General features: G+C 37.4%; 1 protein-coding gene across 1 annotated transcript in view; it reads left to right on the top strand.

The window, feature by feature from the left end:
* The window catches only part of LOC148941417 (dynein light chain Tctex-type protein 2B-like), a 46,438-nt gene extending 27,652 nt beyond the window's left edge, over positions 1–18,786 (top strand). The window contains exons 3-4 of the mRNA XM_089104314.1: positions 12,756–12,889; positions 16,384–18,786. Coding sequence (XP_088960440.1) covers positions 12,756–12,889; positions 16,384–16,431 — 182 coding nt within the window. The 3' untranslated portion in view covers positions 16,432–18,786. The remainder of the gene's footprint in view (positions 1–12,755; positions 12,890–16,383) is intronic.
* Positions 18,787–19,298: the final 512 nt, after the last annotated feature.

The raw sequence follows: 19,298 nt of genomic DNA, 5'->3' as shown, positions 1-19,298 counted from the left end.
ATCCTGAAAATACCAGCGACAAATAAATGAAGTTGCAGAAACTTTAAAAATCATACCATGCTGCAATGGCGTTAAGATATTATTCCCAATAAAATCCTCGGGGTTTTATTGCTGCGGAACGCCTCGGTTTAGACCTATTTGGTTTTTCTCTACAACTTGTGGTTCGAGAAATGGCAGTACTACTGTTGATATCTCTACATAACTATTAGCGTTACGCATTAAAACCATCCCGTGAGGCATCAACCTCATCTCGCGAGATATTACAACCAGCTCCCTCTCCCTGGGTAGCCAAACCGCCCTGCGAGGCATCAGGACCATCTCTCAGTACAACAAAAAAAAACATCCCCTGAGGCATCTGGAACAACCCACGGGCCCTAAAACCCAGCTCCCTTTTCCTGGGTCGCCAAACCGCCCTGCGAGGAATCAGTACCATCTCGCAGTGCAAAAAAAAACCCATCCCGTGAGGCATCAGTACCATCCCACGGGACCTTAAAACCAGCTCCCTTTTCCTGGGTAGCCAAACCGCCCTGCGAGGAATCAGTACCATCTCACAGTGCAACAAAAAAAAACCATCCCGTGAGGCATCAGTACCATCCCACGGGATCTTAAAACCAGCTCCCTTTTCCTGGGTAGCCAAACCACCCTGCGAGGAATCAGCACCATCTCGCAGTGCAACAAACAAACCCATCCCGTGAGGCATCAGTACCATCCCACGGGACTTCAAAACCAGCTCCCTTTTCCTGGTAGCCAAACCGCCCTGCGAGGAATCAGTACCATCTCGCAGTGCCTTCTCATTAACATTGAGTCCAAATTTCACCCTCGTCAGCGCAGAAAGAAATTCATCGGAAAAAGAAGACGTGTCTCCTTTCCCCACTATCTGTTCTATCTGTTCATATTGTATTGCAACCTTATACGCATCACCTAAACAAAAAAAAAATCTACACTATTCTCTAACAAATACCGTTTGTAGGACGGTCTGATCCACTCCTTGAATAAATTTAGAGCAAATCTTCCAAGAACTACACCCTCATCCCTGGCTTCTAAAGACACCCTAAATGACCTTCCTAATCTTTGCATCCTTCTATAGAATAGATATACCCTTTTCCTTAAATTGAGCCACGCCTACAAACCCTGCAACCATTTTGCCTACTATTCTGCCTGGGGTATATACTACAAGTAATCCACCTTTTAAACTTGACAAATTTATAATCGTGGGATCCAGATTCCCAATAAAGGAGCGAAACAAACCATGGGCCAAAAATGGCGCAAAGCTCTTGAATCAGACCAATTTAACAACAACTGAAATTTTTTTTTTTTTTTTTTTAACTTTGCAACAAACTCAATTTTTTGTAACTTTGTAACAAATTTTGTAACAAACTTAATTATTTTTCCACTTTCTGACTTTGTGAGTGGCGTTATTACTAAAAAAAAGGGTCAATTAGCGATCCTATTACTCGGGACTGTTGAGGCTGTTCTATTGGAGGATTAATTGGGGTGGTGCTCAGGGGAGTTGGAGGGTTTGTTGGGACCCATGTCTTGATCTTTTGACGGTAATCATAAAGTTCATCTTGATCGAAATCAGGATCATTTGAGTCAAATAAAAGAGGTGGAGATATGCCATCTCCCCTCCACTGTTTTACAAAATCAAAAGCAACCTTTTTGTTATATCCAGTTTCCGCCGGATCGAGAATAGGAATAAAAACTGACATATTGAGATTAAAATTTGAAAAGCAGTTATTCTAAAAATTTAAATATTTGTTTTAAACACAGCTCTTTAATTACGGACGCTAAATTTTGGGCAATAACTTCACTTCTAACAACAACGGTCTAATAAAATTTACTGGGTTGTTTAATCGTGGTAAATTATACTGCAAATCCAGTATAAATGGAGATCTAGAATGTGCATAAACACCAACACTGATAATCCCCGAAATGCTGATTGACGCTACGATTAAATTAGCTCATTAACATCCCCTAATAAGGGCACATTTAAGTAGCCAAAAGACGCTACAAAATCTTTAGGCTTATTGTATTTTCAAAAATATGGGAACAAGAGTAGACATAGTTTGCAGAAATTGTCATTTGTGTCTCCGGAAAAATAAATTCCATGAAATCCCCCATCCACCGTTAGGTCGGAGTGAAGATCCTTCTCATGTCGGTCACATGTGGAGTAAGGACACTGCTGGACCATTACCGAAAACGGATGAAGGGTTTGAGCATGTAATAGTAGCTGTAGAACATTTCACAAAATTTGTTGTTCTTGAGAGTGTAAAGAATATTTCCGCAAAGTCGATTTTGAAGATTTTAAATGAAAGAATTATTTCTTATTTTGGGTTATTTGATATATTGCTCACGGATAAACATGCAAGTTACCGTTCTAAAGTGGTGGAGGATGTCTGTGCTAAGCACAAGATTGATCACCGATTTTCTAGTGGCTGTAACCCATTTTCGAATGGGTTATGTGAAAACCGAGTAAAGTTTTGGAAAAACATATGCAAGGCCTACTGTTATGAATCCGAGTCTAATTGGTCGGAGTATTTTCCAAGTATTCAACTGGTACTCAATAGCGCTATTTCATCAACCACAAAATTTCAACCATTCCAACTTATGTTCGGTCGACAACCGATTTTCTATCTTGATTTAAAGTTACTGCGACCGCGACGGGACGACTTCAACAGTTACGAAGAATTTGCAGCTAGCCAAGTCCAACAGCTTTTCTACCTCCATAGTGTTTGTCGCAAGGAAATCGAAAAATCAAGAGAAGTTCAGGCCGGACAATATAATAAAAACAACACAAAAATTCCAAGGCTGAAAGAGGGAGACAGTACCTATGTTCAGGATATGACATGCAAAGGGTTAAAATTAAAATTTCGCGGTCCATATATAATAATAAAGTAATACAACCAAACCAAGTTTTCCTACTACAGGAACTAGACGGACAGGGTACCAGAAGAATAGTAAACATCAGACTAATGAAACCAGTCAAAGATCCCTCCGCCGCCACCACTCTGTAAAGTTTTGCTGTCACCACTCTGTAAACCTCTATTTAAGTTCTTTCTATATGCCCTTTTATATTGGCAGATGTGATGGTTTACGTAAATTCCAAAGATAGACGATAAACGTTGGTACATGGTCTTTATTAAATAACGTGAGAATACACATAGAGAAAATAAGGTAGCACAAGAACAACTAGCTACGACGAAGGCGAGAGATGGACTGTCTTTAGAAATGAGCGAAGAATGTAACGTTCCTGGAACGGAAGTTCCAGGCCTGGGAACGACCACTTTCCCACGACTAGCTTTAGTCCCAAGAGCTCCCCCCTGGATCGCTATCGTTGACACATAAATCCCCAACTAACTAAGAAATGAGATACCCGGAAAAGCTTCTCGAATTGATGTTAAATACTTTACACAGGCTTACTGGTTTCATTACTGAATTCCAGAAAATATTAATTGAAGAAAACACAATACTCTACAGGTGTCTGCCACTTACCCATTCTAAATTCTAACAAAAACTAAATAAATGATAAAAAAAATGGAACAACTTTTCTTTTCTTTTCTATAAACACAAATGCAAAAAAAAACAATATCTAAACAAACTCTTAATTCGCCATTCATGATATAACCATCTAATGGTCACATAACTCAGGGATAGGCTCATCATAACCAAATTTCGCCGTCATACCACCACGGTCGATCTGTATATACGGTGGAACTGTATTAGAAACCGATGTAACCCCAATAGCATTTAATCTAGATTTCTTTACATACAATTTCCTTCGAGCTTCACGAAGTGATACTGGTGCATCATCGCTAACAGGTACATTTCTATGGTGTCCAATAACTTTACCTTTTAATTTCTTTCCGTTCTTAAGCACACTGACCTTCGTATTTTGAGAACCAATATCAACTTTAAAATACTGTTGCTCCTTACCCTCCAAACACAACTGGTCAAAAAACGATTCGGCTTGTGTCGTATTTTCACAGGGAGCATTCCAAACGATAAGATTGTTCTCTGTGTGTCGATACTCTGATGCCATAAGCCGACGAGACAGATCTGCACACCCAATTTCATACTTTTTCGTTTTACTAGTCATAATTGACATTTGATTTCTTAAGCTTTCAACATCAGATTCAAGCTGTGTAACAAGCGAACCCGTACTGTTAACTCTTGATTTTAGCACGGACCCCGAATTCTCCGCTGATACCATACGATTTTCTAACACTTTTATGCTATCGTTAATAGAGTCCAGTTTTTTACCATTTTTAGTAAGTATTGTTAGCATCTTAGCAAAATCATCCGCCAGAGTCTTCAGTGAAGCGACATCGTTATTCCCTTCGGATGAAACGTTCGAATTCAACAAACTGTTCTCAACAGATCGAGATCCTTCTTGGACATTCTAGCAATCTTCCTTTTTCGCCCCATGGCAAGTGCAAATAAAATAAAATATATAATCTCTCTTACCTATTCTTGCAGCTACTATTTATCCACGTCGGTGCGGACGTGCTGTTCGCTAAGCTGCCGTTAATTTGGGCACGGCTAACACCCCTATCTCCTGCACCGACGACTTCCAACAGCGATTGATTACTGACGCTACCTCAGGAATCACAGCCAATTTTCAGGAATACTCTTTAGCGTTTGCAAAATTCAACTAATCAAAATTTTGAGATAGTTATTTTGTTCAACGTAGTTGAAATGTCCGGAAATTACATTTTGAGGATGACACTCCCCCCACAGCCCTCAGGTCAACGGTTCAAAAGGGGTCATTCGATTTGAAATTGAGAGGGCTAGTGCCCTTTTTAATAGTCGAAAGTGATTGGAGGGTAACTAGCTCCCCGCTCACGCCCACCATTTCCTCAAACATATACAATCAAAATTTTGAGATAGCCATTTTGTTGAACATAGTTGAAAGTTCTGGAAATTAGGTCTTAGAGGATGACAACCCCCCCCCCCCACCCAAAGCCCTTGGGGCAAGGGTTGTAAGTTATGCCCAGGGGGCATTTAAGGTTTTTATGGACGGGATGGTTGTTTAACTTTAGAAGAGGCTCATTTGGTTTAAAATTGGAAGTTCTAGTTCCAGTTTAAACTTCAAAAGTGACGGACGGCATTTAGACCCTCCCCCTCTACTGCAACCCCTCCTTTAACCAAACGCATCTGATTGAAATTATGAGATAGCCATTCTATAATAATGTCTCTAGGGTTGACACAGCCCCCCAGCGCATTGGGGATAGAGAAACGCCATCTTGAATGAATAATTGTTGTCAAGTTTATTTGCGCAGCTATTTTTGCAATAATAAAAGATGTTTAAAGTAATTTATACCTACACTGAAAGCCCTTGATCTGAATTCCATATTAAAGCTCGAGTTAGCTACCAAATACTAGACTAGCTCTATCTCCAAATACTAGAGTATCTGGAAGTAAATAGTACACTCTACTTTATTTATTAATAGATAGCCTTGAATATCTATAGCAAGTAGTGAGAAATTCTGCAATATGAGCGAGAAGCTAGTCTTAAACCCAGTTTTAAATTTTTTGAAAAGATCGATGACTGATGGTGTGAAAATTGACTTAATGGTAAAAGCAGCAGTGGTCTACTACAATCGAGGCGTAATTTTACAAGCTAAAAAGCTACTAAATGCTGAACTGACTGTTCCAAGCCGCCTGGTATCACATTTGAAAGATGAGGACAATATTCCTGACATGTGCAAAACTCTTTCCACAGCTGCAAAGCAAAATGTCCCCATACCTAATTTTGTTATAATGAGACCATGCTAGGTCCCGACCGTAGGGGAGGCTGTACACGCTACGGTTGTATCTAAAATGAATGAGTTGTCGCGAAAGCTGGACAGTTTTATTGAAAATTCCATTTCTATCAATAAATGGCCTCAAGTTGAACAGCAAGAACAGTCAAATTTAGCCTCAAAAGTTTCTTATGCGGTGGTTCTCAAGAGTCCTCCTAAACATTTGGAAGGTCCATCAGAGAGAAAAACCTTTATAGATAGTTTGTGTCCTAGTGCCGACGGAGGGATAAATGAACTCTGCCGAAGCAAAGGGGAGTGAAAGCTAGTCGTTTCTAATAAATATATTGCTAACCAAATTGTTGATAAAGCTTAGTGCTCTGAACTCTCTTGAGGTATCAATTAAAAAAACCGTCTTTGTTGCTGTCATTAAGCGGGTACCCGAAGATTTGGACGACACTAAACTTAAAGAGCTTATTCCGAATTGTGTCAAAACAGCACAGTATGGGAAATCCCGAACTTTTAAAGTGCACTTCCGATCTGGAAATGTGCTTGACAGATTCCTAAAGGATTTATTTAAAGTTGGATACGAGCGTCTTCCTGTGCAGGAGTTTATTTTTCTCCCTCACTGGTGCTTTAACTACCATGTTACTGGTCATGTTGCTGCGAACTGTACAAAGCCAACCATATGTTCGAGATGCGTAGCAAGTGACTACAAGTCTACCTCCAATCACCCGTGCAGGAAGACTCATATTTGTGTTACTTGTAAAGTGGAAGGTCATACGTGCTATAGTGTTAACTGCCCCCAAAATCGTAAACCGTCAAAAGTGAGCCCATAATGCTAAGCCTTATTTATTGGAATATTAATGGGACCTTTTCAATTAAATTACCTGTGCTAAATGACCTTATTTCTAGATGTTCTGTTATTTTTGTTCAAGAGCATTTTATTACTAAGCTTAGTTTGAATTTACTTTAGTTAAAAGGTGCTTCATCATTCTGTGTGCCCGCTAAGATGTTAAGTAGAGGGGGTAGACCGTCGGAAGGTCTATTATCATCCGTACTTTCATATATTTGTTCTAGTTTATTTGAGACGGTTGATGGCTTTCTTGCAATTAGGGTTGAGAGTTCTATTTTCATTAATGTGTATTTACCAACAGATTATGTTAACGATCAATCTGATCAATTATTCGCACTTTCTGTTAAAAAAACCTGATTCATGTTTGGATAAAGTCAAGCGAATAGGCTTGCCCTGCGTAATTGCTGACGATTTTAATTGCGACCTCTCAGAAATTGTGATTCAACAATCAGCTCGTACATCAATGATAATGAGTATGTTTGGCTATGATTTTAGCGTTCTTGCGAAAGATAGCGATTTTACATATGTACACAATTCTGCTCGAACTTCTAATCTAGATCATATTGCTGTGTCCCACAATGTCTCTGCTGAACTGGTGAAGGTTATTTTTTACTACAACTATCTGACCATCTCCCTATTACATCTTCTTTGCAACTCCAAGATTTCAAAGAACAGAATAATTATGTGATTCCTCCTCGGCTAAAAATCCGTCGTGACTGGGCTAGAATTAATTCTTATTTATATGCTTCTTGTATAGGTTTTATTCTGAGTAAAATGCGGGCTCCTTTCCACCTTTTTCAAAGGTCAACCAGATTCCCAAAATATGAAGTGAGACTTTGTTTGGATATGTATGTAGCCGAAATCAGCCATGCTCTTTGTTTTGCCGAAAATCAAGCCGTACCGTTTCGGAAAATCCGTAAGGGTATCATTCCAGGCTGGTGTTCGAACCCTGATCTCGTAGCTTCTTACCTTGAAGCAAAATTTTGGTTCAGTTTTCGGAAGGATTGTGACCGTCCATTGACTGGTGCTGTGAATCTTGTTAGTCTTTTTACAAAGAGAAGTTTTTCCAAGGCTCTCACTCTTCATCGTAGAAACCTAGTAAATGCCAAATTGGCACGTGCTAAGAATAATAAAAATCTTCTTTTTAGAATTATTTCTCGCAATGATAGGTCTCCACCATCTTTATCTGCGGCGGACATTCCTGATGAGGAATCGTATACCTACTATGAATCCGAATTTGCTGCTCCTGGTCAGTATCTTGATCTCTTTCATGAAACTGAGTTAGATAATTTCCTTGTTACCAGTCCCAATAGAGAATTCGTTGTTAGCGCAGCATCGATTGAAGATGTCATCAGACATTTAAAGCCTAAATCATCCAATGGTATTCACACCACATCAATGCTTTACATTTGAAATTTGGTGGGGAGGCAGTAGTCCAACACTTGGTACTTTTAATGCAGATGGTTTTTACACAGCGAATCGTACTCTCTTCTTTTTCCATTGGAGACCTTATCCCAATTCCCCAAAAAGGAAAAGTGAATCCAGAATGTTCATCATTTCCACCTATTATGGTGGCGACCTCCTTTTGAATGGTCTTTGAGCCTCTTTTTCAAACTGAACTTAAAAAGACGTGTTACACCCAACCTCACCAGTTCGGTTTCAAGAGGGGAATAGGTTGTGCTGATGCTCTCAGAGTTGTAACTAATGCACGAATTAATCCTAAATCCTCAGGAGAACGTCTAGTTCTCGCTTGTCATGATATCAGACGCGCTTTTGATTCCCTCATATACCCAGTTATGCTCCTCAAAGCGGCAAACGTGTCCGTGGGAAATTCATTCCAGTCTTCAAAGATGAATGCCAAGGAGCAGTATCATCTCCCAATATTTTCAATAATTGTGTTTTGGATGCTCAAGACCCGTGCCCCACATATCTGATTCTATCTTCACTGAATCTGTCTCTAGTGTGTCATGTAGATGATGTTTTGAATCTCAGCCGCACCCTCCAAAGAATGAATGAGGTCTTTGTCACACTTTAACAGGAGTATCTTAAACTTGGTCTTTGTTTCAATCCTGACCAGTCTGAAATAGTGCTTTTTAACTCGAAAGGTGAGCCATTGTCCCTTATAGCGCTTGGTGATACTGCGGTTAGAGCCGTTGACCACCTCGTTTATCTAGGTCTTCCCATTGGTTCCTCGCTACGCCAAATCCGATCCCTGCTCGTAGACCATCTCACACGACGAATATCTGCTTCTTATGTATCAGCAAAACTTTGATTCAAACGCCAACTATTAGCTAGCCTTTTCAATACCGTAGCCCTCCCTCACATTTTGTATATTGCTCCATTTTGGAAGCTATTTACTAAAACTGATTGTCTGAAAGTCCGGTCCATTTTATTTCGGTTTGCTAAGTATTTGCTTCGGTTGCCTCCTTGGCATCGAAATTCTCCTTTCATCAGAAAATTCAAACTTGCTGATCCTAATCTTGCAATCCTTAAATTAATTGCCAAACGTAACTGAAAATTGGATTCACAGAATGGTTGGTACCATGTTTTAATTCAATAGTGCTCTGTTTTGTTGTTTGTCTGTGTGATTGGTTTCTTGTTCGTTAGCTTTTGTTTTGTTCTTCTTTTCTTTTCCCTTCACTCCGTCTTGTCATGTTTTGTGATTGATGGGTTTTTCAATAAATAATAATAATAGGGTTGTGAGTTCTTTTATAAGGGCATATGAGGTTTTTACTGAACGGGCGGTCGTATAAACAGCAGATTGGGCTTATTTCATTTTAACTTGGAAGTAATAGTACCTTATTTAAGGGTCAAAGTGACTTGAGAGCAAACACCCCACCCCCCTCCACGCTCTGCATTTGCCTTAACACTTCCAATACAAAATTGGATATGACAATTTAATTCATCGTAGTTGAAGGTTTTGGAAATTACAAGTATGTCTGTGAGGAAGACACCCCCCCCCCCTACAGCTCTCAGAGAAAGGATTGTAAGTTATGCCCTTGGGACACATAAGGTTCTTATGAAAAGTTTGGTCGCATTTGCTTTGGAGGGGACTCATTGGACTGGTAATCATAAGTTCTAGTGCCCTTTTTAAGAGTCAAAGTGATCAGAGCACAGCTACCCTCCCCCCCCCCCCCACTTACACACAAATACGTCGTGTTTTCCTGAGATATATCCAATAGATATTTTAAAATGGTCCTTTTATTCAAAATAGTCCAAATATCATATAACAAGGCTTTTGAGGTTGATACAAACCACCAAAGCCTGAGGGCGAGGGTCATAAGCTATGCAAATACTCATAGCATTCTTTTCAACCTTTACAGTAGAATTATTGTAAATTAACGAGCGAATTGCCAATAGTTTTGCTCGTGGGACTGTATTTTTGACAATGTTATTCCTGCCAGTGTCCATGTCGATTTTTTTTTTATAAATAGTGCATGGGCACTCCCTTACAGCGTTTCTTGATCTCCTCGTTGTGTGTCAGTGTAAAGTACACCTTCGAACTCACAAACTCGGGAAGATATGTCGCTTTCCGTCTCTGGTTCAAAAAATAAAAGTTGATTTGGAGCCTGGCGTTTGACCAGCTCTTGATAGACTTCCCCGTCCGAATTTGTATAGGCTATCCGGGGACTGGTGATCTCACCGTCAGCCAAATCATTGAGTAAATTTTGATTTTGACTTTTAAAGGTAAAGAATCTGTGTTCCCATACCAGACATCTACTTGTCCTTCCCCCGGCCACTGTACCCTAGCCACATTGTGGTAGAATTCCAACATGAGGTTTTACGAAATTTCCAGGATGGCACTATCAACAGCAATATTTTTATCTAATACTATGTTTCTTCATTTCTAATCAGTAGCACCGTGCCTGGGCCAATGATTGTAAATGAGATGCGATTGGGGTCGGCAATAATCCGATGACATTGTTCGGGATCGTTACAACATTACATCGACTCCTATTGCGAACACTTTCGCACATTAATTAAAGGCTGAATTTAAAACTGAGTTTATAGATTTCCTTTTCAGCCTGTTTTTGCTTCAGAACGCTTTTTGAAGAATATGTCAATAAACGTCCTCATATATGGCTTTTGACTGGATTGGAGGGCTCTATAAATCTTTGTGACATTGAAACCCTTGGCGCACTTCCAATTTAATGTTACATGATGCATGACGAAATTGTTTTTCGACAGGAGGTGGGCAATAAGTTTTTGTTTTGAAGGTGTCCCGTACATGGCGTTCATTACATTCACCAAAGATCTGTTTCGTAGACTCAGAGAGTCCCTGGACACCGGCCTATTGATGCATGATTAAAAACCTTGACCGAATCATGAAGCTTAACTGGTATCTCCCCATCATTTTCAAAAACCATTCAACGGCCCCGTTCTCCTCAGCATTGGCAATGTCAGTGAAATTGGGGGTGAAGGGGTTATTGAGCCATTTATAATTACTGCATGGTAGAGCATAGTGAAACATCGCTGAGGGGTAGAGGGAATTCATATCAAGGAATACTGCATACAGCTTTTCCCCCATCTTCACTCCAGTTGGATCAGTTTCTAAGATACGATTCCCACGGAAAGCGAATCCACTCCTCATTAACCTCTCGACGAACAAGTGTTGGTCAGTGTCGGCGATGAGTCAGATTCTCAATGAATAAAATAGTATAACTGCTTCCCCGTCATTAAAGGTAAGGAGTGTAGATATTAATTTATTAACCTAATTAAAAGAAATACCCTTAAAATTGTGTAAATCAGGGTAGAAAGTTTGATTCTCGGTGAAATTTTAAACATAAAAGATATCCCCTGACTTTTATTTGTAAAAAAAAAACTTTGATTTGCCGATACTTTAATCCCATCCATTCGCCCCAATTCGGAATCTTAGTCTCAATAATTGCTCAAATTATGCCGGCGTAGGTGAGGAAAACGTCAACGGGATCGGTTAAAATGATTGCCCCGTCAGTTAAATTGTTCTCGGGAGGATTGACAACTACCCTGTGTGTTTGTAGATGATCTAGAGCAGATTCTAACAAGTTCAATTCACGCAATAAACTTTCCGGGAATGTGAACCACATCCACTTTACACAGGACCCAATTCACTAATAAAAAATTGTTATCAAATATGTCCCCAGTAACACCACTACTAGCAATTTTTGCCATTAAACTTTCCAACTCTTCGGTATTAAGCTCGGAATCCAGGGGGATAATATATGACGTACCTTCATTAACATCATTCTGTGATGATTGGCCCGATGTTTTGGACAGTTATCAGAGATTTGCTGCAGTCCTGGGCCAAGAAAAGTAATTCATATTGTTACTTCATCCTGAAACTAAAATGAATCGATTGAGTATTTTTTGAGGAGTGAGGGGAGGATCTTATCACAGAAACACGGTTATACGTTTTACTCCCATATAATTTTTTGTCGAAATAGGATTTGTATTAAAATCATTTTAAAACAAAACATAAGAATTATATTTTTTTGTAAAAACACACATAGATAAATAGATAGAAAAATTAAGGATAAATTCAATTTTTATTACGTTTTTGACAGAAGAGCTGGTCAACGTAAAAAAAAAAAAAAAAAAAAAAAACGTTGCATATGAAGGAGAATCCATCTGACGTGGAACTTCAATGTTTGGTTGAATCTTGGCATTGACGGGTGAAAAGTCTAAGATATAGTCCAATAGATAGTCAACTCCCAACCCATTTATGGTTTTCCCGATGTTTCTACCACCTGGCCAAGTCCTTGGTCTTTTTGGAGGTGATGAATCAGCATTGGCCTAAAATATAAGAAATTAGTTTTAATGTTCCTTTATTTTCCCCCACTGTCTACGTAGAACCTTGTCCTTGACCTTGTCCTATGGCCACCCCTAAAGTATAACCCCGTAGTGTACTGAAATGGCCTTTACCAAAAGCCAGGGTTTCTTCGAATCCAGTTTAAAACTTTAGGGAGTAGTTGAGGGGCAAATAAACTTTAATTTTTGCGGAAAAACAAAATCACACACTTTGGAAAGATTTAAAATTACTGAAAGAAATATATCTTGACAGACGACCTCATTATAGTACTTACGGAAAACTTTGTTTGTAGATTTAACCGTTGTCCCTATCTGTTTCAGATTAAATGTAATGTTTTTTGCACTGTTTATATATGTTTTGTTTCTATTTGCAGGTTTGGCTTCTAAAAAATACAAATATATTATTCAAGTTATACTCTGTGAAGCTAGAGGAGAAGGAGTTAGATCCTCTTGTCGATGTCTTTGGGATGCAGATACTGATAACCTTGCTTCGTACACATTAATCTCTGTAAGTTGAATTCCATCAGTTTCTTTTGTATATATTCTCCTGATACCTTATGCCCATCATAGTTTTCCTGTAGTTTGCTGTTTTCTGTGTCATGATAGAATCGACCTTGTCCATTTCCCTAGAAATATAGGTGAGTTCTAAAAAAGAACTCTTTTCATGCCAGCACGTTGTATAGCTTGTCAAATTTCGAAAGAAGTGTCATTTTCCTGCGTTTCTATTTATAAGCCAATACATCAAGGGCTATTAAAAATGTTTGGGTCTGCAATAATTTACCTAATTCTCATTACAAACGTTTTGACAGCATCTCTCTTTTTTCTCAATGCAGTAGAAAACGGAGAATAAATTTCTAGATCGAAATTCATTAACCAAGCTATTCATTCTACGACTAAGTCAAAGAAAAGTTTAGTGAAAAAATACTTATTTTCTACACCACTATCCATCTATTCTTACACGGCGATAGAAAGCAGTGCAAAAGAAAGCAGGCGACCTACCTAAAAAGTAGCTATTGCTATAAAATCTTTGATTTTGTAAAAGGATAAACAGTTCGAAGCTGTGTGTGCTTTTACATTATTCCAAACCGAAAAGGCTTATGTCTTTCAATTTTTCAGAAAATGATTTATTCTACAACATAATCTTCTTAAAGTTAGAATGTAAAGCGGTCTTAATTGTTCAGCTAAAATAACGTACCAATTAGATACAAGTTTACATTCTTACAGATTTCAAGTAAACCAGTTTGATGAGCGTTACCAACGTATTACATTGTACCGCCTTTAGTACAATTTAGATGTCCTGGTACAATGCGGTGCATTTGTGGTATAATCTGAAATTTTAGGTATTTCTTGGTAGATTTAGGCTGTATTTTTGGGATCAAAGCTAATTTTTTCGAAATTTTCGAAACTCCTCAAGTCACCTCATAATAAAAAAAAATTATAAATTATAAAAAGAATTGTAAATAAAAAAAAATAGCAAAAACACAGCTCTTCGCATCTTTTCGACACGTACGATCTGCTTTCGTTGCCTTGGTGCTATGTTTAGAGCAACAAAATGGTTTCACGAAACAAACTATTATTTTGTCTGAATGTTTTGCTTACCACTAATATACTGAAACTCTTTAGGATCTTTGAAAAGTGTTAAGTTGTTGGAAATCAAGTGTCCGAGATCTACCCTCAAAAAGTGTATTCTAGTAAACTAATACATGGCAATGAGGGATATAATCAGGTCCACTTCTAGGCAAGGGGAGTGGGGCTACCCGATTTGAACCCCCCCCCCCTTTTTTCGAAATTTTCGTCCGACTTGTTAAAAAATAAAAATACATATAAACAATTTTTTGGTGTTTTGAAATTTTTATCCCCCCCCCCAGGGAAAAATGATGGGTATTGCCTTGGATATGATCATAATGTATGAGTGAATGATAAAATTTCGTAACTGGTGGTACACATTTCTTTTCATATTCATAAGCAATCTGGCGTATTATGAGAAAGAATTCAGTTTAGAGCTCTCTGGGTTTTATAATTCCCCATAAGGGGTTATGCACAGTCTGCCACCTTACAATAGCTCCTGGTAAGCACTGAATATAATCTATCTTGCATACATCCCAAAAATCAAAACAAAATTTAAAAATGTTTGCACAAAAAAATAATCTGTATGTAGTTTCCACTAATAATTTTAAAATAACAAATTTCTTAAACTCTGGTAAAGATAAAACCCCAGTTACTCGCCAAAGAAAGGTTTATCAAATACCATGTGACCGCGGCAATTACTATGCTGTCAGAACCCATCAGAATTTAAAGAAACACCTACATCAGCATAAATAAGACATAGACAAAGTATTAATTTCAAATAGTTCTAATAACTCCTTTGATTCTGCTTTAGGTTGCCATATTTTTGATAACCCCAGCCACACAATACTTTTTGAAAAATCCTCTCTCATTAGTAATGATTTAGGCATAAAACAGGTGGTTTGGGGATCAATTGAAATTAGATTCAAAATAAATCCCAATATTTCTCTAAATAGGGACTTGGGGACTACTCTTTAAATTCTTTAGACACAAGTTTAATTAAAAATGATATAACAAAATATTTTACTAAACCAACAGATAATATTAATGAACCTGTTACAAAGAATGCCTGTGCTGCCAAAAAAGCAAGATTAGCTTCGAAAGCGTGTATTTAATTATTTTTATTTCGTTTGGATGATTTTTTCATCTTACTCACTATATCTATCAGTCCTGGTTGAACTTCGTTGAAGTAATGATGCAAGGGCTGTTTAAAAAATTAAAAAAAGATTTTTATTTTAAAGTTTGCATTTTAATGTAAGTTTCTTTTTTATATTTTTGCTTGTGTTTTGCTGAGGACGGCCCTTGGACATAGGGTCGAAATATTCACTTAGTTGAATTCCACTGTCTTGCAAAAATTTTTCCTATTGCTTTCTAAGTGTGTTTCTTTGTTTAAGAATACTATCCAACGAAAAAGGATATTGTCCAGAAAATTCTGTCGTGCGTTGTGCATTGTCATTCCTTGTACCGTTCTAATAATCATGGAATACACCCCGAGAATTTCGCTTTGTTATTCTTTGTATGCTTTCATATAAATGTCTCTGCTCTTTCTATTGAAAGCATGACGTTCTCCCCAAGGGTTAAATCACTTAGAGAAGAAGAGCAGTAGAAGGCATATACTAATGTGGGCTACCCTCCGTCTCTCTTAATTTTTTGCATATTTCCCCCTGTTTTTTTACCCTTTTTGTTTGACTCTTCTCAGCGCCCTACAATTTTTGGAATCAGGAAACAGAAGGAAATGAAAATAGTGACAGTTATTAATTGTCTATTAAAAGTGAAAGCTGGCTATTTCATCACAATATTATTTGGCCTTCTAAAATAGGTGCTTCAGCTGCAAAATTTGTTATTTTCTGCTGTGAGAGCATGTTTCTAATTGTCCCTTCTAGCTCTCTTCTGTTTGGATGTCTCGACTTGGATCCATCGATGAAGTGGACCGTATTATTGCAATTCTTTTCGATAAAAATCTTTGTTTTATACTTCAATATCTTCTGGATGGATTTAAATTCTTGAAATGAATTTTAGAGTAAAAGAGTACCTGTTTAAAGAATTATCTTACTTTTAATTAAAAATAGTATTTTTTTTTTAGAGGAACTATCAAGTCTCTATTTTGGAAAATGTACCCTAAATTATACAAACGGACCGCAGGTGACCAGTTTCGTGTAGTCTACTTGTACCTCCATTTCGACAACGTTAGCCGAATAAGCCTCTGTCAGTGGTGGACTCGGGGGAAAGAGAGGCTGGATTGCCGCCTATTTTCTGTGAAAGTAGTTTTTGTTTGTAATCTGCCGAGCAGAAGAACAAAACTCTTGCTAGTCTCCTACCCCCCCCCCCCCCAGAGTCTTGATTATGTTATTGGTGTCGATATAGTCTTTTTATGTGATTTATAGTGACTATGTATTTGTATTATCGTCAAGTTTTATTTGTTGCTTTTTTTTGCAGGACACAATAATATGCACAGCAACCGCTTTTGCTCTCTACTACTACTGAAAAACGAAGTCTACCCTTTTTTAAAATTTATTTTACAGTTCTGTCGGAAGTAAATACGTATTTTTTTGGTATCTGGTCTTATCTCAGAAGCAAGGAAGAAGGAGTTTTAAAAGGAAACACTTTCTGATGGATGATTTTCTGCCCCTCCCATCGTTAGCATAGAAAAGGCATCTCAATTCTTTTAGTTTTTTTGGAACGTTAAGGATTCAGTATTTATCGATAGAAAAACCACTTTCTTCGAAGGAATAATATGAAAATTCTTTAAAACATTTTCTCAATAATACAATAAATATAATTAAAATGATTAATACTAAAACTAGGGGGTTCTTGAATAGACACTATCAGGCTTTGGAGAGTATTTGAAGTAAATTGACAGTATTTATTAATAAATAAATGACCTTGGCTTGAAATTATCAAAATTTATTTAGAAAAATAATATCTTAAGTGGGTCTGAGCTGGTGGGGTAAGATCTGTTGATACTTATTCCAAATGACTGGGTTCTGAAATAGTAATTTGTCGCACATAGAATGACAGTCCTTTTTTATTACCTCTTTTTTTTATTTTAGCACAATAAATTATATGATACTGATAACTTACAAGTTCAAGTTAGATAAAGATGATTCTGAATTAGCAACAACGACGCATCTTATAGAAACTAGTCTAAAATATTTTCTTCATTTGAAGTGCGCAGATACTAAGAAAAAGCTCAAATGGTAAATGTGTAATATACGCGGCTATTAAAAAAAAAAAAAAAAAAAAAAAAAAAAAAAAAAAAAAAAAAAATCAGAACTCTTTAAACCATACGAGCCAGAGCATTCATATGCTCAAACTGTATGATATTGTACACGACAGATTGGAAAATTTAACACAAAGAGAAGGCTTGAAAAACGCTAAAAAAAAAAAGTTGACTGAAAACTACTGAAATTAACAATGGTACCTAAATTTACAATGTTACATTGATAATTCAAGGAAAAAATTCCAGTAGTAATACATTGGGCATAATAATAATAATAATTTTAAAAAAATGCAATTTTGATCACAATACTGTAAATTATAATTGGACATCACCAGACAGAATAAATGTATTTCAAGCAAAACAAAAAATATTCAAATTGAAACATAGAATAAGGGGCGTCCCGAGGGGGGAGGGGAGGGGCGTGCCGCCCCTCCAACGTTCTTGGAATTCGGTAAATTTTCGCCGGAGGCGAAAATTTCGGTAGAAATTTTGCACAATTGCCCGAAATTTAGCAAAATTCTTGATTTCTTCAGAATTCGGCATAAATCAGGTAGCGATTCGGTAAAATTTACGAAAATCGCCCCCCTTCCAATGAAATGAGACTCGGGACGCCCCTGCATAGAATTAAGTGTGTGATATAGATGGGCTCTTTAAAATGACCACTGCCAGAATTTACTGTTTTCAAAGTACGACTATCACGCTAAGCATCATAGCGTTGCTTTCAAATGAACACTATCAGCAGGACTTGATGATAGTAGACTAAAAAGAAGCAAAGTATTCATGGTGACTTGGGCTTAGATCTACGGTAAGTGTAATGACTCATTTTCACCATTGCTCAGCCAACAGGATCGTTATTGATTTTTCTCTAACAATTTCTATGACCGAATAGTCTATGAACAAATGAACAAAATCAAATTTGATTCTCAAAAAGTTTAGCTACACCTAATGGGCGCAACTAAATAATATTGGAAACTAATAAGAAAGGAAACTCAAGTTCCTCTCTGATAATAATAATATAATAATAATTCCAAGGTCATCTATCATAACTCGTGAAGCTAATTATAAAAGCCGAAATAAGAATTTTAGCTACGTTTTTTCTTATTTTTACTTCGACTAACTTTGCAGAATAATAAAAATTCCTTTTACCGAGAGAATGCAGGTTAACCCACGGGGTCCGGCGTATTCATTCATCCCCGCGGAGAACTCCCTCCTGGAAAATTCTCCCAAAATTTTAAATTGAGCAGCCAAAAAAAACGTGGCAAATATAAAGAATGAAGAAAAGAGTATAATTGTACATAAGCCATTATGAAGGAGGGGTGGTGGGTCATTTTGTTGGAGGGAGCCAGATGCCTCAAAGAGGGTTTGCTCAAATATGCGGTATTTTAATGCCTAAATATTCTAATTCTCATTGAGCCTTGAGATAAATATAGAATGAGTTCTGGGAAAGCGGTGTAGAAATTAATATATAATCCCCCTTGATTCCCGGGAATATTTTCAATCTACGCCTTTAGTTTTGATGCAGGGGTGGGGTGTTACAGAATCCCTCCTATTGTGACGATCTTTTGCTATCTAGCATAAAATATTACATTCACATGTTTACTGGCGGGGCATTTTGAGCCTTATCAATTTTTTTGGGGGGGGGGGGGCAAGTCCTACCTGAAGCTTTGTTTGAAGTGGTATTAAATGATGAAATTTCACTTTAACTACGTATATACAATGTTTAAATGTATTTAAAAATATATATACAATGTATTTAAGCATCAGAGAACCCTATTGTAGAGGTTGCAATGGCTTCAGCCGCTTAATCGAAGATCAAAAGTCACGCAGAAGTTCAATCTTTATGAACAATAATACCCTCTCTGTCCACTCGAAATTTTATAGTAAAAATACTAAGAACTTATTGAACAATACTACCATTTATCGAACATTTTGACTAAATATTCAAATTTTGTCCTAAAAAAACGGCTGCTGAAACACAAGGGTTGTTGATTTAGAATAACAGCTTCTTAAATACATTAAAACAGGGTTACCAATCGGACATATTATATGTCCAAAGGGCATATTCCTATGTGCCGGAACACAAAGACATAATAGGGCAAATAAGGGACACGTTTTAGTAATTTGAGACATA

This window comes from Artemia sp. Qi Xiang Cuo, chromosome 18 (assembly GCF_049724085.1).
Source record: "Artemia sp. Qi Xiang Cuo chromosome 18, ASM4972408v1, whole genome shotgun sequence".
Lineage (NCBI taxonomy): Eukaryota > Metazoa > Arthropoda > Branchiopoda > Anostraca > Artemiidae > Artemia > Artemia sp. Qi Xiang Cuo.
The sequence above is the reverse complement of the archived record's forward strand: the minus strand, read 5'-3'. Positions and strand labels throughout refer to the sequence as shown.